Here is a 21,900-nt window from a genome sequence, read left to right as displayed (position 1 = left end):
ACACACGTCTGCTTTCTGGGTAAATAGTGTCAGGCTAATGACTGATGTCATGAAGCAGTCCTAAGAGAACTCTCATAATGGAGAGCCAACAATTCTGCTGTGAGAAGCAGAGGATACTTATTTGTTTAGTGTATGAGGTTGCTTTAATGAATGGATTTCAAACTACCATTATTTTATGTTTTCTCTTTCATTGAAGTACAGTATATGCCTACTGAGAAGTGCAGAGGTGGTGAGTGCTGGCTGAGACTTCACTGCGTGAACACACCTGCATAAGCAGTGCACAGATCATGAAACAGAACGGTTACCAGTTCTACTATTTTAGGGCTTCCCTTCCCACTAAATGTTAAGTTTCCTTAGGGCAGGAACTAAGTAGCATTCATTCTGTTTTGAAATATAGTGTGTTAATAGAAAATCAGAGGTATAGTAAGGCCAGCAGAGCAGAAGGCAACTGCCACTGAAAAGCTAGTGACTGACAGTTCCCAAGAGGGGCAGGCATATCATGCTGTGGGGGCCACATGGTGAAGCACTGGGAGAGGGATAACCGTGGGCAAGAGCCTTCTGTGGTTCCTCAGGAAGGAACAGTGAGGGAGGGCAAGCAGGCTTCAGGTCAGCTAAATAGGAATAATTTGGGTGGGCACTGGGACATAACGGTATCCCTAGTTGTCAGGTACCTGGACTTGGGGTGGTTAGGGTAGGTGGATGGTTGCCCAAAGTTTGAGAGCCCTGTAAAGGAGGTGGTTGGGTTTGTGGGTCTGTATGATAAGGGCATGAGCAGTTAAGTTGTTTACTACCTGAAGGAACTGGTTAGCCTTGGGAGGGACAGTCCATCCAGAGTCAGCGCGGCCAGAGATGGCAAAGCATCAGCATGCAGAGAATAAATGACATGGCTAATACACACTCATCTTTGACAGTCCAAAACCTAAAATAATTTGTACATGATGGGCACTCAGTGAAAGGGGAAAGATGGAAGGAAATAAGGAAGGAAAGGGTGAAGGCAAAGGGACAGTGCAGTGGGGCCAGCTGGTTGGGCAACAAGGGGGCTGCCTTCAATGGCCTCACTTCCCACAAGTGCTGAAGAGACTCCATTCAACAGCGCCTGGATTTGTATTCAGCAAATTGGGATGTCTCAGCAGTCTCAGCCATCCTTTTGTGATGTCCTCACTGGAAACACACTCCTCATTCAACATATCCACTTAGCCTCGCTGGCTAAATTGGTCGTTAAACCATTCGCCCTGTATCTGACAGCAACCCACGAAGGGATGTGCTCATTTATCTATTGCTGTGTAATAAGCTACCCCGAACTTAGTAGTGCAGACACCTATGTATTATGCTTAGTGCCTCTATGGGTCGGGAATCTGGATAGTGTACAGCAAGGACATTAGCTTCAAGTTAGATGATGTCTTAGCTGGAAAGACATGAAGGACTGGAAGTAACTTGAATGGTCATGGTATATAATCCTTTCAATTGCTGTTGAATTCAGTTTTCTATTATTCTTTAAATATCTGGTAGAATTCATCTGTGAAGCCATCTGGTTCTGGGCTTTTCTTTGCTGGGAGAGTTTTGGCTACTGATTCAATCCTCATACTAGTTATAGCTCTATTCTGATTTTTGCTTTCTTCCTCATTCAGTTTTACTAGGTTGTGTTTCTAGGAATTTGTCCATTTCATCTAGGTTATCCAATTTGTTGGCATACAACTGTCCATAGTGTTCTTATTGTTCATAAGAGTACTTAAATGCCTTTTATTTGTGTAAAATTGGTAGTAGTGTTTCCTCTTTCATTTCTGATTTTAGTTATTTGAATCTTTTTTTTTTCATTAGTCAATCTGGTTAAAAGCTTGTTAACTTTTGATCTTTCATAAGAACCAACTCTTGGTTTTGCTGCTTTGCTGCAATCCTTACAATTTCCTTTCTTCTGTGAGCTTTGGATTTAGTTTTTTGTTTTTTCTAGTTCCTTAAGGCATAGAGTTACGATTGTTGACTTGAGACCTTCCTCTTTTTTTAGTGTAAGCACTTACTGTTATAATTTTCCCTCTCAATACTGTTTTCTTTTATTGCATCTGATAAGTTTTTGGTATGTTTTGGTATTTCTTAATCCCCCTTGTGATTTTTTTCTTTGGTCCATTGGTTGTTTGAGATTGTGTTAATTTCTACATATTTGTGAATTTTCCAATTGCTCTTCTGTTGATTTCTAATTCCTTACCATTGTGATCAGCAAAGATACTATGATTTCAAGTTTTAAAAAGTAAGACCTGTTTTATGGTCTAACATATGGTTTCCCAGAGACTGTTCCACGTGCACTTGAAAAAAAATTTTATTCTGCTGTTGTTGGGGGGACTGACCTGAATATGTCCGTTAGCTCCAATTGGTCTATAGTGTTATTCAAATTCTTTCTTTCTTTTTTGAAGATTTTATTTTATTTTTTTAGAGAGAGGGGAAGGAAGGGAGAAAGAGAGGGAAAGAAACATTGATGTGTGAGAGAAACACTGATCAGTTAGTTGCTTCTTGCTCACCCCCAACCAGGGACCTGACCTGCATTGAATAAATGTGCCCTGAACCAGAGACGTTTCAAGCTTTGCAGGGCATGCCAAACCCACTGAGCCCTGCTGGTCAGGGCCAAGTCCTCTGTTTCTTTATTAATCTTGTGCCTAGCTGTTCTATCTATTATTGACATTGGGGTATTGAAGTCTCTTACTATTATTGTAGAACTGTCTATTTCTCCCTTCAATTCTGTCAATGTTATGTTTGCTTCATGTGTTTTGGAGCTCTGTTATTTGGTGCATAGATGAGTATGTTTATAATTGTTATCTCTGCTTGGAGCATTGACCCTTTATTATTACACAGTGTCCTTCTTTTTCTCTTGTAATATTTTTTGACTTAAAATATATTTTGTCTGTAATTAGCATAACACACTTGCTCTCTTTCTGTTACTATTTGCATGAAAAATATTTTTCCATTCTTTTACTTTCAACTTTTGATTCTTTAGATCTAAAGTGTATCTCTTAGCATATAGTTGGATACTGATTTTTCTTTTGTTTTGTGCATTCTGTCATTGTTTGGCTTTTAATCGAGTTTACTCCACTTTCATTTAAAGTAATTATTGATATGAAAGTACTTACTTTTGCCATTTTATTTTCTGAATCCTTATAGCTTTTTTGCCCCTCATTTCCTCCATTACTGCTTTCCCTGTGTTCAGGTGACTTTGTTCAGTGACACATTTTGCTTCTCTTCTCATTTCCTTTTGGTATATTCTAAACATATTTTCTTTGTGATTATCACAGAGATTAAATATACCATCCTAAAGTCAGGACACCATCTTGAATTGATACCAACTTAATTTCAACAACATAGAAAAACTATTCTTTGTAGTTCTACTTTCCCAACTCTGTGCTAAAGATGCCACAGCTTACATCCTTATATTTTACAAATTAACATAGGTTAATATATTTTATTCTTTTAAATACTCTAGAAAATGAAAATTGGAGTTATAAGTCAAAATTACAACAACACTATTTTTTAATATTAGTCTATATGTTTACCTTTACAAAGAACCTTATATTTTCAAATGAATTCAAGTTACATTTCAACTTGAAAAACTCCCTTTAGAATTTCTTGTAAGAATGGGTCTAGTGGCAATGAACTCCCTCAGCTTTTCTTTGTTTGGGAATATTAATTTCTCTCTCATTAAAAAAAAAAAGATTTTATTTATTTACTTTTAGAGAGAGAGGAAGGGAGGGAGAAAGAGAGGACGAGAAACATCAATGTGTGGTTGCCTCTTGCATGCCCTCAACTGGGGACCTGGACAGCAGCCCAGGCATGTGCCCTGACTGGGAATCAAACTGGCGACCCTTTGGTTCACAGGCCAGCGCTCAATCCACTTAACCACACCAGCCAGGGCTCTCCCTCATTTTTTTTTTTTTTTTTTTGCTGGGTACAGTGAACTTTATTGATGGTGCATGACAAGGTAGGGCTCCCTAAGCCCCTCCCCTCTTTAGGGGGCTAGGATGGCAACTCTTAGAGGTCAGGAGATTCTCAGTATGTTGGGGGATCAGTTTGGGGCAAGGATTCCCCAGCAGCTGAGGGCCTCTCTTCCTGTCGCTGGGGCTGGTGGTGCTGGGGGCTCTTACTCCTTGGTGGCCATGTGGACCATAAGGTCCACCACCCTGTTGCTGTAGCCAAATTCATTGTCATACCAGGAAATGAGCTTGACAAAGTGGTCATTGAGGGCAATGCCAGCCCCAGCATCAAAGGTGGAGGAGTGGGTGTCACTGTTAAAGTCTCAGGAGACAACCTGGTCCTCAGTATAGCCCAGGATACCCTTGAGGGGGCCCTCTGATGCCTGTTTCACTACCTTCTTGATGTCATCATACTTGGCAGCTTCCTCCAGGCGACAGGTCAGATCCACAACCGACACATTGGGGGTGGGGACACGGAAAGCCATACCAGTAAGCTTCCCATTTAGCTCAGGGATGACCTTGCCCACAGCCTTGGCAGCGCCAGTAGAAGCAGGGATGATGTTCTGGGCAGCCCCTCGGCCATCACGCCACAGCTTCCCAGAGGGGATATCCACGGTCTTCTGGGTGGCAGTGATGGCATGGACTGTGGTCATGAGCCCCTCCACGATACCAAAGTTGTCATGGATGACCTTGGCCAGGGGGGCCAAGCAGTTGGTGGTGCAGGAGGCATTGCTGACAATCTTCATGGAGTTGTCATACTTGTCTTGGTTCACACCCATCACAAACATGGGGGCATCAGCGGAAGGGGCAGAGATGATGACCCTCTTGGCTCCACCCTTCAAGTGAGCCCCAGCCTTCTCCATGGTAGTGAAGACCCCAGTGGACTCCACAACATATTCAGCACCAGCATCACCCCATTTGATGTTGGTGGGATCTCGCTCCTGGAAGATGGTGATGGACTTTCCATTGACAACAAGCTTCCCGTTCTCAGCCTTGACTGTGCCTTTGAACTTGCCATGAGTAGAATCATACTGGAACATGTAGACCATGTAGTTGAGGTCAATGAAGGGGTCATTGATGGCGACAATATCCACTTTGCCAGAGTAAAAAGCAGCCCTGGTGACCAGGCGCCCAATGCGGCCAAATCCGTTCACTCCGACCTTCACCGTCGTGTCTCAGGGTTGAGGCTGGCGCTGCATGGGAAAACGCAGCAGTCCGTTGAACTGGAGGAGCAGAGACTCTCCCTCATTTTTGAAGAACAATTTTGCCAGGCATAGAATTGTTGGTTGACAGTTTTAAAATTTCGCATTTAAAAATGCATAATCCTATTGCCTTCAGTCCTGCAAGATTTCTGCCAAGAAATGTATTGATGATCTTACTAGAGATGTCTTGTATGCGAGTCACTTTTCTCTTGCTGCTTTCAAAAAAAATCTTTCAACAGTTTTACTATGTGTCTTGGTGTGAGTTTCTTTGGATATATTGTACTTAAAAGTTTAAGCTTCTTGTAGTTCATCAAATTTGATATGTTGTCAGTCATTTCTTCAAATATTCCTTCTGCTTATGGGACTCTCATAATGTTTATATTGGTCTGCTTGTTTACGTTCCACAAATCTCTTAGGCTCTCTTCATTTTTCTTCTTCCTTTGTTTCCTCCTCAGACTTGATCATTTCACATGTATAGACTTACAAGTTTACTGATTCCTTCTTCTGACTATTTGGGTTTCCTGTTGAACCTCTCTAGTGAAAATTCAATTATTGTATTTTTCAGCCCAGAGTTTTGTTTGGTTCATTTTTATAATTTCTATCCCTATGTTTATAATGTTTTGTTCATATATAGTTTTCCTAATTTCCTTTAGTTCTTTGTGTTTTCCTTTAGCTCTTTGAGCATATAAAAAACATTTAAAGTTTTTACCTAATGAGCCAATAGTTCATTAAAGTATAAAAATATAGTTCTTTGTGGCCCTTGTATCCTGTGAACTATTTAAACTCATCAGTTCAAGGGTGTTTTGAGGGTAGATTCTTAGGGGTTTTCTATGTAGACAACCATCTTGCAACTCACTATTAAGAGGAAAATGCAATGAAAACATGGCAAAAGATTTGGACACTTTAGGAAAGCTTTAAAAATGGCCAAGAAAGCACATGAAAAAGATGCTCAGCCCTGGCTGCTGTGGCTCAGTGGATTGAGCATCGGCCTGCGAGCCAAGTGTCACTGGTTCAATTCCCAGTCAGGGCACATTACTAGGTTGCACGTCAGGTCCCCAGTTAGGGGCGCAAGTGAGAGGCAACCACACAGTGATCTTTCTCTCCCTCTCTTTCTCTTTTCCCCTCTCTCTAAAAATATAGAATAGAACAAATAAATATTTTTTAAAAAAAAAGAAAAGAAAAAGATGCTCAACATTATTAGTTATCAGGGGGAAGTATAAATTAAAGCCATGATGAGATACTATTTTATACATCTATTAGAGAGGCTAAAATTAAGAAGATTGAGAGTACCAAGTATTGTTGAGGATGTGGAACACACAGAACTCTCATAAACTGCGGTGAAATGTCAGGTGGTAGCCTTTGGAAAACTTTTTGGCAGTAGCTAAGTTAAACAAGTAGCTGTCATGTGACCTGGCCATTCCACTCCTAGGTATTTCTCCATGAGAGATGAGAATGTATGTCCAAATAAGGACTTTTATTTGAATATCCATTTGAATGTTCTTGTATTTGAAAGTTGAAGGCTTATGCACAAGAGTACACAACTGTGAAAACCCCCAATGTTCATTTGATGACTGGATAAACTGTGGTCTATCTGTACAAGTAATTTATGTAGTAATAAAAATGAACAAACTACTGACAAATATAATAACATTGTTGAATCGCAAAAGCATTATTCTAAGTTAAAATGATTCCACTTATATGAAATTCTAGAAACAAATAAAGCTATAACAATAGAAAGCAGATCAGGAGTTTCCAAGGAACCAGGGCAGAGGACAGGGAACTGATAAGGAGCACACAGTAACTTATTGGCTGATAGAAATATTATAAATACAATAGTTGTGGTAACTGCACAACTATATCCACTTCTCAAAACTCACTCAACTGCACACTTAAGATTGGTCACTTTGTTTACAAGTCACACTTTCATCAGTCTGACTTTAAAAATACAACATTGAGTGCTAGGCACATATTTCTTTGGGCCACAGGTACCATGGCCCCAAAATGCAGGGACATGTGGGAATAAGAGGAAATCATTTCATTTACTCGCTCATTAATTCCACCATTGATTTACTCAGAAGGTAATTCTTAAACATGCATTAGAGGACAGGCACAGTGCTAGGTGTAGGAAACACAGTGGGAAAAAGCTTCTCCAATGATAGGTTTGGAAAAAAGCACACAATCACCTACAAAGGAGCAAAGGAGAGGGACACGTAATCCACACTAACAGTGGTCAGGGAAGCAGGTGGCTGCAGCGTGACATCTTGAATCATGAATAGGTTGTGCTCCTTCTCAACCATGTTCACATGATGATCCTCAGGGATAACTGGGAGGCTCTGCAGCACAGGGGAAAGAGTGGGTGCTTTGGAGGCAGGCAGATGTGGGCTCTAGTACTGGTTTGGCTACGTAGTTGACGTGATGTATGATCTTGAGAAAATGACAATCAAGCAGAATCTCATTTTTTTTCACACCCAGAATGAGGTTAATCATAATTAGCTATGGGTTGTCCTGAGAACTGGAAAATAATTACAAAGCATCCAGCTTAATAATGGATGACATTAATAACTGATAATGAGATACACATATCGGCCATCCTCCCTGGTTACCATGAGCTTATTTTTTTAACTGAATAGATTTGATGTGTAACATTGGTAAGTTGAAGGTGTACAATATATTACTTGGATACATTTACATATTGTAATCTGATTGCCCATGTAGTGATATTTATCACATTAATTATAGTACAATATAATTATCTATATTAATTATACTGTGCCTTAGATCTCTATGGTATAAGCCTCTTCCTACCATCACGGTCAAACACTAGTAATGAGAAAAGAAAGGTCTGGGACCCCTGAAACTAAAAACTCATATAGTGTCATATCCAGTGGGCTTGGGGTGAAGTGGTCTCTGTAGCCTGAGCACTCGTAGGAGCCAGCCAGGAGAAGGCCCTAGCCCAGGGACAGGGACTGGACACAGGAAGTCATCTGGTCCCTTTCTTTCTGCCCAGGGTGGTTCTACACCAAATCACTGCTCTGAATTATTTTTCTGGTGAAATTTCTAAGGTTTCTTCCAGCTTTAAAACTCTAAGGTCCACGAAGCAAAACTCAAAACACTCAAGTCCCATTCCAATAGGGGATTTCAAGGTCATCACTTCCAAATGTCCTCTGAAGAGCATAAGTACTCTGAACTGTCACCCATGCCTCTACACACAGGGCTCTTGCTGCCCATGAACACCAAATGGGCATTCCTTGGCTAGAAAAATCTTTTAAGTGGACAACTTCCTTCTGAATTTAGATACATAAAATTGTGAATATCCAAGGGTATCATAAGGCTTTATTCTTCCAACTTGCATGACACATTTGAGTAAATGGTGTGCTTCTTCAGGGCTGGAACCATGTCTCTGTCATATCTGTATTCCTGGCCTCTAGCACAGAGCCTTAGCTCTTGTTTGTGGAATGACTCAATGAGCACACCTGACGGTGCTCTCCCACATCATTCTGTACATCTTGCCTCTATATGTGATTCACACTGTCGTTACTATGAAGACACTTTACATCCCAAAGTAGATTAATCACAACACATTGAGCGGAATAACTCCAATTATTAAAAACAAAAACCAAACATAGTATCTCTAACCTCTCCAGGATCAAAAGGGGGCTGGAGCTCGGGCAGAGAGCCTTTTCATCTGCCATATTACGACCTGGTGACCTTGGTCTAGGCACTGAGAAACACTGAGCCTGTTTCTTCATCTATAAAATGAGGAATGTAATAACACAGCTCTTACAGGGTGGAGGGGAGCAGGACTGCCTGGCTCAGGGTCGAATGCTTAGAAGGCTCCTCTGATTTGGAAGACCCACTGGCTCACGTGACCAGAGTGCACTTGTTCTCGCTCTCCCAGCAGTTACCATCATTTATTTGTTCATCTCAGCTTGGCAATGCCTTGCCCCATCTCAGCAGGATTTTGTAATCCCTCCAGGCTAATTTGCAACAACTTGCTCGACTAGCACACTGCCTAGGAGTCCCATGCAAGGGCAGGATCCTGAAGCCTGTCACTTGAGGTCTGAGTCAATGTGACCACACCCCACCCTGCCCCAGGACTGCTCACAGCTTACCTCCTTCAGTGGGGAGCCCTAAGCCCTCCTGGGACTCCGGTGTCTTCAGGATGACCCGACCACACCTTCCTGTGTTTCATCATGAGCTTGTGCAGTCAAGGGGAAGATTGGCTGCAGCGTGCCAAGTGTCACTCAGGAGTCCCAGTGATGGCTCTGTGGAGCCTCCCTCTGACTGGGGTCCCTGACCTTTTGTAGGAAACCTTTACTTTTCACCTTCTCTTGTGCTTGGAGGAAGAGAGGAAAATGTACCAAGGGCTTTGTCAGGTATTTTGCTAGATCCTACAGCTACCACTCAAGGAAGGAAGACTTGAAAACGGGGCCCTGGGAGGGGGTCACTTGAGATCCCAGTGGCAAGGGGACAGTCACAGACAGGGTAGGCCTAGAGGCGAAGGAGGAAGAAATTCATAACCAAGACCTTAAGTCAGGTGAGGAGGTCTCATATATACTGGTTACAGCGTTGAGAATTTGAAAAAACCCCTATTTGGGGTTGTGGTCACAACAGTGCCCCCTAATGAGACATCTTCATCTTGAATACAGTGCAGGTCTTCAGAGCATGGGTTCTTGCCTAGCTGTGGTCTGTTTGCTTCCTCATTTATGAGTCCTTCTCCACCTGCTATATGCAAGGCATTGTCCTGGTTGCCATAGGACAATAGAGATTAACTTCACCTTCGGGAGCTCTAGACTTGAACAGGGAAAATCAGACATCCATAAGCTCTAATACCAGGTAGCCTTTGATGAGTCAAAAAGCACGAGGAAGATTCGGAAAAGGGAGAGATTGCTTCTGAGGGCTGGATGAGGAAAGGCTGGAGAAATTGTTGATGACATCAGAGGCAGGCCTGTAAGGCCAGTAGGTAGAGAAGGCCAGCAGCGGGGTGCGGGGGCGGGGTGTGGTGATACAGAGAGGTACAGTCATGCACTAGAGCCAGAGAGTGCAGAGGGATCAAAGTGGAAGGAGTGTTGTGTTCTGAGCACCTAAGAGCAAGGACCGAACCTAAGACACCAATGGCCATCACTTAATGAGGCTGAACTGTCTTAAATGATCCGACGGTAAAGCCAGAGTGAAAGTACAGGGTACCCACAGCAACAACAGGTGGCCTGGAAAGGATCAACAGGAGCTCCTTTGAGACCCTTTGAATTTTAGGGGCCCTCGGGACAGCTAGCTGGACATGCAGGATGAAAGCTTGAGACTGACTGGGGGACAAGCACAGACCTGAGAATTGTTCAAAAAATTGGCCGGGAGTGTATGTATAGATAGGATAGAAGAGGAAGAAAGAGAGAGAGAGAGAGAGAGAACAGAGTGAGGCCAGGATCTCTGACTAAAGCATTGGAGGACTTCCTGTCTCCTCCTCAGAAAACACTGAGTGGACGGCAGGAGGGAGAGCCAAGGAAGATTCAGGAAAGGATTTGGGGAGTGGAGGCTAGTTGAAGGAAGAAGACTGGCACAGTCTGGAATACAGCCACCACCTGTGGGAAGCCCGATGACTTGCGAGGCTGAGGGAGAGAGCGAGGACGCTCTGTCAGGTGACGCCCTGGGACACTCACCCCTGGGTTCTTACAGCCTCATTTCCCCAAGTCCTGAAGGCTGGAGCTGGAGTTTGCCTTCAGCAGATCCCCACTTCTTGAACAAATGTTTGTTAATACCTGTTTTTTGTTCTATCCCGGGTGTCAAAGGGTGTCCCTGATCACTAGGCAAAGAACGCCTACTGCAGGGCTACCTCCCCTAGTCCTTCTACACTTGGTCCCCTCAGCAGATACACTAGTGACAGGAGAGACAGGGTGGGGGAAGGTTAAGAGAGAGAGGCTGGGGTCTATTTTTCTCACCCTCTCCACTTACGCAAAAGATATTTTTAATTCATTCTACGTGGAAGAATGTGCATATAATTCTGCTTATTTGTCAGTTAGAAATGTTAATAAGGGGGAGTTGAGTAGACAGTCATTCCTCAGGTGGAAGTCAAATGATGAATTAGCAAAGAATTGCTTCCTGATGACCACCGAGCTTGATGAACATCCACAGGAATGTTAAAGGGGATAAAACACCATCTAGCCAGTGCAGAGCAGAGCAGGCCAGGCCGAGGACATCCCATTGATGGTCTTCTAGGACACGGCCACCCGCTCTAAATCACACAGGCTGGTAGCTATTGAATGTGGGTAGACCCTGTATGGATTAGTTACTCAGTCCCGCATTGGCCTGGGCTTAGTCCAAAGCTGGTGCTCAGCAAATGTTTTTAGAATAACAGCTTCTCAGCAGCCATGGACCTTTTCTTAAAGGAAGCTAATACAGGAAATACAAACAGAAAATTGAAGACGTTACTAAGTACAAAATTCTTCCTTTGGTTAAATAATTCACTGCAGTTTTCCATGAAAGCTCACTGCTTATGTTTATACAGAAATGCAGCCAGGGTGAGAAAGAAGAGCTGGGGAGCGTGACTGCGTTCGCCCAGCACTCACTGCTGCCGCACATAGCACTGTGACAGCGCAAATGCATCCCGTTCCACCTACCTTTTTTACCTGTCTTTGTCCCCCTTTTACTGGTCCCATAAAGGCTTCGCGCATGCCATTTTAGTGTACTCAATGTTTCCTAACTAGGTAGTATACTTTTATGCAAGGAGTCTAGTCATCCTTTTTATTAGGACATGATACTAATTTGCTCACTAATAACGGAGAGCTATAAAATCGCACATCACAGCACGGATCTGACCTTCCCAGCCCCACGGCCAGCACAACAGGCTCCAAACTGCAGTGGCTGCAGAACCCAGAGATAAACAGGGTGACTGTGGGAGAGTTCGTCCTCAAATCTAAATACAGCCGCTGCTTGCTGGTCCAGGCTGAGATCACTCAGGCAGACGGTGCCCAAACATTTCTCTGATGCTGTTTCTAAAAAAAAGAAAAGAAAAAGGGACAGGTCCCAGCTCGCTCCTGTGGAGTCTGCCAATAGGTAAGGGAGAAGCAGAGATATGCACTGTGGTGTAAAACCACAGCTCATTTTGGTTTCACCTTCAGGAGTATCAGTTTCCTGCAAATTAGAAGAAATTCTTTTTTTCATAGCCTGGCAAACAGGTCTTAAGAAGTTGAGTTACTTAGCCAAATCCCCTACCAACCTCTTGACCAAGTTGGAAACTCCATTGAGAATTTCAAATGCGCAGGCTACCTAAACGTACTTTCTATAGCTCATGTGTCAATAATAATGCTCCAGTTCACTGTAAAACTCTACAGTTTGCCACCTGCTTTCACTGGTTCTCTGGGAGCAGCAGAAATCTCATTATAAAAATTGAAAGAGGCTCTTTTATAAAAGCAGAGTTTACCTGTAAAAGGAGACAACTGACAATAATGCTTCTTTACTGGGTTATGGACTACATGAGCTGATTTACTTAAAGCACTTGGAATAGGACTAGGCACACAGGGCCTCATGCAGTAATAATTATCTATTAAAGTTAACAGAAAGGAAAGAAGGTGCTGTAACACTGAAGAACTTCTTCATTGAATAAATTTTTTCTTGGGTATCTACTTACTGTCCCTCTTAAAACTGAAAGGTGCCAAGGAAAGCACCAAAGAATATAAATACATGAGTGATCTGTCCAGAAAAAGTCCAGCCACTGTTAATAGAAAGAGAACAGTTTGTGCAACATCAAGGTAACCCAGCAGCCAAGGACAGTGGACTGGAACGCTCATGAGTGAACAATGATGACTTCACTGTACTAGTTAGTCAGTGGGGACAGTAGACATGGTTGGTTGAGTGAGCATGTGTATTGTGTGGCTGTTGCATTCAAAATGACTGAGTGAGTAGAGCAATGAAATCTGCATCAAATTTTGAGTTAAGCTTAAACATTCCTCCATGGAAACTATTCAGAAGATTCAGAAGGCCGCAGCTATGGGCAACTGGTGATTGGCAGCTTCATCACGACAATGCACTTGCTCATCTGTCATGTCTTATGCAGAATTTTTTTGTGAAATATCAAATCACTCAGGTGACCAGCCTCACCACAGCCCAGATTTGGAGCCCTGCAACTTCTGTTTTTTCCCAAAACTAAAATCACCTTCGAAAGGGAAGAGATTTCAGACCATCAGTGAGATTCAGGCAGCTGATGGGAATTGGGAGAACAGTGTGAGGTCCCAAGTGCCTACTTTGAAGGGGACTGAGGTATCATTGTCCTACATACAATGTTTCTTGTATCTTGTGTCTTATTCAATAAATGTCTCTATTTTTCATATTACATGGCTGGATACCTTCTGAACAGACCTTGTATTTTTTACCAAGTGAAATAATTAAAGGCAAAAATACATGGTTCATATGTTGAAAATTTAAGAAATATGTTGCCCTGGCTGGTGTGACTCCGTTGGCGCGTCAGCCTGTACACTGAAAGGTCACGGTTTTGATTCCCCATCAGGGTTGTGGATTCTCTCCCCAGTAAAGGAACCTATGAGAGGCAACCAATTGTTGTTTCCCTCTCTCTCCCTTCCTCTTTCTAAAAAAGCTATGAAAAAGTATCCTTAGGTGAGAATTTAAAAAAGAAATACACACACACACGTTATGACTATGAAATGCAACTCTCAAGCATACTTATTCCCTTGTTCTAACTTCCACTTAGATCCAGAAAACTAAGTGGCCTAAAAAAGAGACACTTGGGAAAATGAAAGCTGTAAATTTCTAGTGAAAATTAAGCTTCCGTGTCCTTTAACACAAATGGTCACACTGTCCGCTCTTTGCTGAGCATGTACTTTTTTCTCGGGCTACCTTGAAATTCCTAAACTCACCAAGGAATCATTTCTGCAATCCATTAAAATAATAAAAATCACAGCCTACATGTTCTCTCTATTTAGCTGCACCTAAACAATCTTGCAGTGTTTCACTCTTGTCTTGGAATTCCCAACTCCAAGAACTTCCCTTCAGCATCTCCCTACTCTGGTCTTCCCCTCATTCCACCTGACCTATGCATCCTGCCTGCTTCCTAAACACCCACTTGCTTCTTCCTCCTGCGCACAATTCAGTATATTCTCCAGGCTCTCATTTTTATTGGTTAAAAGTTAAAGCTAATAAAAGGCAAAAGAGAAAAAAAATTATGTGTATATACTTATGGAAAGGAAGAGAGAGAGATCCCTTTAGGATTCATACATTCCCACTTCCTTCTGGAACTCATTTCATATACAAGATAAGACAAGCAGAGATGTCTTGGGCATGTGACTTTAAAATCTTTGGTGCTTTATTAGGCTGGACCATCGCCTGGGATTCTAAACTCTGTGGGCCTTGATAGAACGCAGGAACCAGACCTCAGGCTCTGAATTCATAAGAATTTTCTCTATGGGTTGTGTGTGTGATTTTTTTAAACAATTCAGTGTTCATAATTTTTAAGAGGCTAAAATCAAACATTCTTAATATACTTTCTCAATTTTAAAAATCTTGGGGCCATGCTTCATATCTAACATATGACCTCCCCCCACCCTCCCGCCCGGGTAAAATCAGGGCAAAAGGTCATCAGATTGTGTGTGTTATCCAGAAGGGATCTATCAATCAGTGGAAAAGAGCACCCCGCCTGCCCCGCCCTCCCACACCCCCGCAGCTACCTGACACGTCTCTCAGAAGCAGGCCAACCATCAAGACTGCAAGAGCAGGATGGGGAGCAGGCAGCTGGAAAGGGGTTAGAAGAAAACTGGAATTGAAAAATAAGAGTTGGGGGCAAGGAGAAGGGAATACATGAATAAGAAGATGGAGCAGAAAAGAAGGAAGAGATAAAGAGAACAAAGAAAGGAAGAGAGGAGAAACAGGCAGAGAAAACAATAGGGCTGGACCTCTAAGTTGTAAGCATACATTTTCTTTTCATTCTGTGTCCCAAAGAGGGTGTGAAGTTATCTGGGTAAACAGCACACAGGGAGACGCCAGGGTGTGGCAGAAGGCAGAATAAACTCAATGAGGAGACAGTATTTGGTTTGAGTAGGACTGAAGAGTATCTTTTACATTTATGCACTATTAATGCTTTTAAGAACTTTCTCAAAGCAGTTCCAATCTACAGTGTGACTGATTTCCAGATAAAATTAATTTCATGACCTCAGACTCCTGATTTTTTTAACCTTCCAAGGATCTCATGATTGTTATAAATAAGGTGGAGCCCACTATAGGAGATCTGTCCTCAAGTGCCACCAAACAGACTGCTTCCCCTCGTTAGTTCACTTAAACTTCATGCCCTGGGGAGAAGACCTCAGAACACACGGCCGCCATTGCTTAGTGGAAGAGAGGGCATTAAAACAATTTCCCCATCAAAACTACAGCAAACCAACCAAACTAAACCAAACCTCTGATTTGGGAACATAGTCATGTAATACCTACTTGGCAAAAATATATGGTTGGCTATAGAACAAAAAGAACTACCTGAATCTAAACTACTACCTCTTAATCCTTTAATTAGACTATGTTCTTCAGAAGGAAGCACCATTCATTGTTATTGAAGGAAAGCAAAAGCAAATATAGATTGTGATATATCTATACACATGTGCACATATACATCACTTGATGTATTCATACAAACATGAATGAACACTTAAGAGTGAAGGACTCAGAGTCTATAAAGAAATTTATTTGTTTAGGAGAGCCATGATTTGGAACATTAAAAAGTTCTGGGAATATGATTTGGGAAACGTGGTGAGAGGGCGAGACTCAGCAATCTGCGGGCATGTTAGAAGATGAACACACTCTCGGGGGTGAACTCCGCTCTGACTTCAGGCCAAGGTGTTTGCCTGGCAGCTCCTGACACCCAAGTGGTGGGAAGGCCCTGGCTCAAGAGAACTTACTTGGAACTTTTCTTCTTCACCTTCTTCTTTTTCATTGGTGTTTCATCTAGCGTGGCATCCACTGCTGTCACAACTTGCTTTTGTGGCTTTTTCTTTCCTCTGTCTTTTTTGGGCTTTGGTGCTAAGTCCTGGCCATATGGTGGCTGCACACAAGTCTCTCCATCCTCAGCAGAAGCGCCATAATTCTCGTCCCAGTGAGGGTCTCCAAGCTGCTGCTCAACTTGGTCTCTCTTTTTCTTGGTCTTGGGTTGGGTATAATTCTCCACATTTTTATGTTTTGCCTCTTTCTTTCTTTTCTTTCCCCTTTTCCTTTCCAGCGGGGTCTCTGGGAGGTCAGGCTCTGCAGCCACGACCCGTGGCTTGTTCTTTAGTTTTGCCATCTGCTTGGCAAAGTACTCCTGGATGGTGAAGGCGCTGGTGGTCGTAGCAGAGGTCTCGTTCTCATCTGCAGTAGCTGGGCTGGAATCATCCTAAGGTGTGGAAAAAAAGAGTTAAAACTGGTTAAGCATCAGCTGTTTCCCTCTCAGGGCATCCAGGAAGACTCCAGCTAGAGGCATTAGCACTCAGGCCGAGTACCCAGTTTTTGTCAATCTCCACTCCCTTCCCCTCTGCCACCTCCCCCCCCCGACCCCCCAGCTGAACTGTAAAGCACAGGATAAGGTGGCAGACACTTTGGTTAAATACTATTGGGTTGGTCAAATTTTTTTCCATAAAATAAAAGACACATTTTTCATTTTCAACAATAACTTCATTGATTTGGATATTTTGAGTATGTCAGCTCTCTCCCGTGTGGTATAACGTTGATTGTTCTCAATTAATGTCTCGATTTGATCTCTATCATCTTCAACTAGTCTACCTGACCATGGAGCATCGTCCAGAGAGAAATCTCTGGTAGGAAGCTTCACAAATCACTTTTGACATGTTTGACCCATAACAGCACCTTCTCCATACACTGCAAAAATCTTTTTTCGTGTGTGTTTCAGCTGCATTTTTACCTTTCTTGAAATAATAAAGCATAATATGCTGAAAATGTTGCATATTTTCTTCCATCTTCAATATTAAAATGGCTACATAAAAATTCACCCATTTTGATGTTATTTTTAAATGGCCCACACTGATATGACAGCTGTCACGATCTAATCTAACAAAATTGTTTCAAATGAAGTTTGACAACTAAGCACCACTAGAGCTTTTTTTTTTTCTATGGAAAAAAGGAACTTTTTGGCCAACCCAATATATGGGGTGGTAGGTTGGACAGACTGAAACTACCTTCAGAAGTTAGCTATACCTAAACGAAATTCTGGGCAACCAGCATCTTAGTAACAATGTCATAAATGGCTATTAAGTTACTCGAGTCTGCCATGAAGAAGAGAAGCAATGAAGTCCTTGAGCACTGTGATTTTGTTAAGACACCCATTTCAGCGTTGTTATGGATTACACAGGTCTTTGTGCACCGATGTAGAAACTTAGATGCCATATGTATATCAACCCTTTTTATAACAGGAGGCAAATGCCAACCTGGAACCTGGCGTGATGGGAACACCTTTCTTCTCCATAGGTAAGGTGTGGGCCCCCGGCAGCCATTCCAGGTGAGAAGGCACCAGGGTTGGAAACGCTTGTGCTCCACCTTTCTCCCAGAAAGAACAGGTTAGCGTGGGAGCCCTTCTCCCCTCAGCTGGGGATGGAGAGACGGGAGAGACCCCCATCCCGATTCCGACATGGCTGTGTCAGTCTTGTTTCTAAATATGAGGAATTACTCATAATAGCTGGGATTAAGTAAGGTTTATATTTCAATTTTAAATAAATACAGTCCTCTGTAAGGCTTGAGAAACAAGAGAAAATTCCTACCTTAATAGGCTGAGATAAAAAAATGAAATCCTGGTATCACTATGTGGGTTGCAGCTGGCTGGCAGTAGGTGATGAACATGAGCTCAGAAAGGGAGTCCCTTCACGTTGAAGAGTATAAGGATAATGCTTTAAGGAAAATCAATGTCTAGAATAACTTTGTACTCAGAGCCTCTTTAAATAATCCATTAAAAAATAATGCTAAACTCAAAATTACCTGGCTTCTTCCTTTATATTCACTTATTCGCACAGGAAAGGGCAGGTTGTTTGAACCTCTCACGTTGAAAGGGCAGGAAAAGAGTCTTCTGAATGACTCAGTTTCCAAATTAGGACCCTACAAAAAACTCAGAATTTGGTGCGGAAAGTTCTAACTTCGTTTCAAACCAACCCATACAAATGGGCTGACCATGCATTTTCTTGATAGAGAGCAGCTCTTAAATACTATCTCAGTAGAACCAAATAGCATCACACTTGAAATTCTGGCAGAATCAATATTATATACATGGACAAGTGGGTTCTAAGCGGCATTGCCCCAGAGAACTCTCACCAAAGGGTACCTTACCAATAACAGCACACCTTATCCAATCAACACACACTGCATTATACCCAGCCCCCCCCCCTTCCCCCAACAAAGTCTGTGGTCAAATTTTAAATTTCAAAATGTAAAATGTGGAACATGTAGAATAAACCAACTGAGATTTGGGAAGAAGTTTAAATGTTACCTATCAGCATTCAATTTTGGCTGGAATCCCATCAGGTAATTTTAAGAAAAACTTTAAAATAGCTGAAATTTTGCATAGCAGAAAGGAAGGAAAATCTTCCTAGGCTCTCTTGATGCAAGCTGATTCCAGTTTAATGGACAAGAAAGGTCTTGCCTCTCACTTTAGGGCACACAGCCACACACAGGCTCTGTGAAGGTGGCCTATTTATGTAAAACAGGTCTCATTTAGTTTCATGGCATTTAAAGAAGTTTGTCTTACACGGGTCAACTCTTCTGGAGTGTATCTGTGTCTCAGGAACTCAAATTCAAGTGATATCCTATGGCTCCTTACCTTGCTCACCCATTATTATCTTCTGAATTCCTGCTTTTCAGAAATCATGGGAACTAATTGCTGGTGTTAATCACGCTTTTAAATATTAGGAAAAAATAAGACCATTTGTGAGTCACTTGCTGAATTCAGAGGGCCTTTCTAATCCCAGAAAATAACTATGCTCATAAGCAACTCCTCCGGTGGTAAAGATTTTAATAACTATGGGCCACTGCACTCCGAGCTTAGCAGGGCCTGGAGACGAGCAGGAGGTGCCAGCACCCAGATCCTGTTCATTCCGAGGAAAGTGTAGGCAGAACAATGGCCTGCCGGGGAGAGCCGTGTGATGCCACGGGCAGCCACCCTCCCACACTGCAGCAACGCAACTGTTTTAAGAACCATAGAAACAAAGGAGGAATAGGCTGCAAATCCAATTCTGGTAGGAGGGATGCCCAGGGCTCATATTTTACAAGCTCATAATTTATGATTTTATAAATAATAAACCCAGTTTTACTACAGCGATTATAACCCCTGTTTCTATATTCTTGGCCATGAATATGAAAAAATGTAAACCTTTCCAAGAAAACTAATGTTTTTCATATCTGGCCTCAACTTCAAAGTGAACAAGCCTTGAGAAAAATCACAGTTACTTTCTAGTATTTTTAAATAGGGACAACTTGCATCTTCCCATGTTTTCATTCAACATATAATACAACCTCAAAAAAAAAAAAAAATCCATAATACCGAATATGACTTTCACTACTTCGTAAACCTTGAGACTGCTCTAATTTGCTAACAGTGTTCTAACACAAGTAAAATAAACTTATAATTGTATGTCCAGGACCAAGCAATACACCTATGATGAAAGAGTTCAGTGGACAAGGGGAAATGGTTAAGAAAATTTTCAAAATAGTTTCAAAGACTGCCCCCTAGATTTGTAATATATCCACTGTTTTACCTCCCTTCTAATTAATAAGACTGGAAGACACAGTTAGACTCTTGAAATATTTTCCATGTATTATAGAAGCTACTCTTTTAAAAATATAAATAAAACCAGTTTCTTGTGTTGTTCTAAAAAATGGTTTCGCAGGTTAATCCTGTCTGTTCTCAGCAAACCCCATTGTCTTCTCATTTCTTTCAGAGCTGTTGAGTGTAACAGTATGTGTTAAAAAAATTTTTTTTTGACAACCAATTTTCCCAAATGATAGCTAGGGCCTTACTTGCTACTCAACCGGTAAATATTCTGTGGGTTAGAGCTCAGGGGGACCTTATCCCCACTTCACAGAACCTCAGGTTGAAAGTCCCAAGAGCCCTGCAAGAGTGGTCCACTCATCACATAAGGTAACTTTACCAAGAGTGGCCACACCTGGGTGTGGAGAGAGCCGCTGTCACTCCTTAAGATGCCTTCAACATGCTAGTCACTTATCATTCGTCATCTCATGCGACTCTCACAGCAGCAATGAGCAGAAGCCTGCTGCCTGCTTTTCAGAGGCAGAAACGGAGACTAGCCCTTCCTCCTTCCGTTATAGCCTCCTAGCTTCTGGCCTGCACCACACAGATCCACTTGTCCCTGTGCCTCTATATAATTGGTCATATGGTCCAGGGACTAAGGTCAATATTCTACTTTATGAGGGCACAAGATAACTGATGCAAAGCTTCATGTAGAAAAAAAGAATGTCACCAGAAATACTATTTTCTAAACAGAAAATCCTCTATTATCTAGTTTGTAATTCATATAAATAAAAAATAGTCTAAAGCCAGGATTAAGAGTTTTATAATTTGCCAAACTAGCATGTAAATTCACCTGGCAAAGTGTGAATGTTTTAAAGCAGGAAGTAAAGCCCAAGTCCGACCATCCACCTAAGGCAGGACTGCGGCACTGAAGTCAGACAGCTCCCACCTGGACACTTGCCATATAGACAGTGACCACTCGGTGTGGCAGGCAGTCCGTTCCACCATGAACTTGCTTTGTCTGTCTCTCCCCAGTGGTTTATGACAGTATACTGTATGCCATGATTAGAGCTGGAGACTCCTAAAGCCTTAACCTATCTCTGGCCACTCTGAATTACCAGTGGGTGGGGGTGTGGGAAGAGTGGACACAAAGGACATAAGACTTGCAGAGAGAGCCCCTTAAGATGTCAATTATAATTAGCACAATCACCCCAGGTACCTGAAAGATGCCCTGCACTATGCATGCCGACTTTTCTCAAATGTCTACAGAATTATGAGTTTGGTCTTTTCTTTTAGGTGTTCTCTGCCGAGGCTTGGCAGCTCAATGAGCTATTGGCTCAAGCTATTCTGGGTTCCTCTATGTCATTCAAACATGTATACTGAGATGGATTAATAGTAAACGCCCAAATAAAGAGGACTCTTCGTTATTCTCATTAGAATGTTGTTGCACCTTTTGGATAGAGAATTTTGTGAAGTGTTTGGGGCATATGCACCATAAATATAAAAGCTTACTACTTATGATAAGCATACCAGTCCAGGGGTAAGATTTCAAAGGCAAAACCTTTCATCTCACAGCCTTTATCATATGTCACTGCTGATCTTATGTGACAAGATGATTGAAGCTTTTTGATTTCCATGTTAAGACACAGAGATCATGTTACAAAAGTAATTCTTCAATCAACTTTTCTCATCGAAAAACAAAAAACCCAAAAAAACTAGACACTGAGAGCTCAAGAGCAATGGATTTAGCAATTGGGGTTATTAGCTCTGAGAGCTGTTGCTTGTGATGAACAAACACACACCCCCATCCTAGCCTGTCTGCTCTCAGCTTGTATTAGATCAATCTGTGAAAAGTTAAGAAAGCTTGGCAAGTGAGTAGTCTGAAAGAATGTTTTGTGTACATGTACTTTCTAAACTTTATAGCAGGATGCCTCTGACAAACACAAATTATGTCTTGATATACTCCTGGGGGGTAGAAATTACACCCATGCACTTTGGACAGAGGTAAATTCAGGTACAAACTGATTTC

At 42.1% G+C, this 21,900-nt stretch overlaps 1 protein-coding gene and 1 pseudogene across 1 annotated transcript in view; both read right to left on the bottom strand.

The window, feature by feature from the left end:
• Nucleotides 1-3,999: 3,999 nt before the first annotated feature.
• Nucleotides 4,000-5,109, bottom strand: LOC149999474 (glyceraldehyde-3-phosphate dehydrogenase pseudogene; annotated as a pseudogene).
• Nucleotides 5,110-15,820: 10,711 nt separating this feature from the next.
• The window catches only part of PINX1 (PIN2 (TERF1) interacting telomerase inhibitor 1), a 236,594-nt gene continuing 230,514 nt past the window's right edge, over nt 15,821-21,900 (bottom strand). Inside the window, exon 7 of the mRNA XM_090290168.1 lies at nt 15,821-16,517. Coding sequence (XP_090146294.1) covers nt 16,513-16,517 — 5 coding nt within the window. The 3' untranslated portion in view covers nt 15,821-16,512. The remainder of the gene's footprint in view (nt 16,518-21,900) is intronic.

This window comes from Furipterus horrens, unplaced genomic scaffold, assembly GCF_987537825.1.
Source record: "Furipterus horrens unplaced genomic scaffold, mFurHor1.1.pri manual_scaffold_10, whole genome shotgun sequence".
Lineage (NCBI taxonomy): Eukaryota > Metazoa > Chordata > Mammalia > Chiroptera > Furipteridae > Furipterus > Furipterus horrens.
The sequence above is the reverse complement of the archived record's forward strand: the minus strand, read 5'-3'. Positions and strand labels throughout refer to the sequence as shown.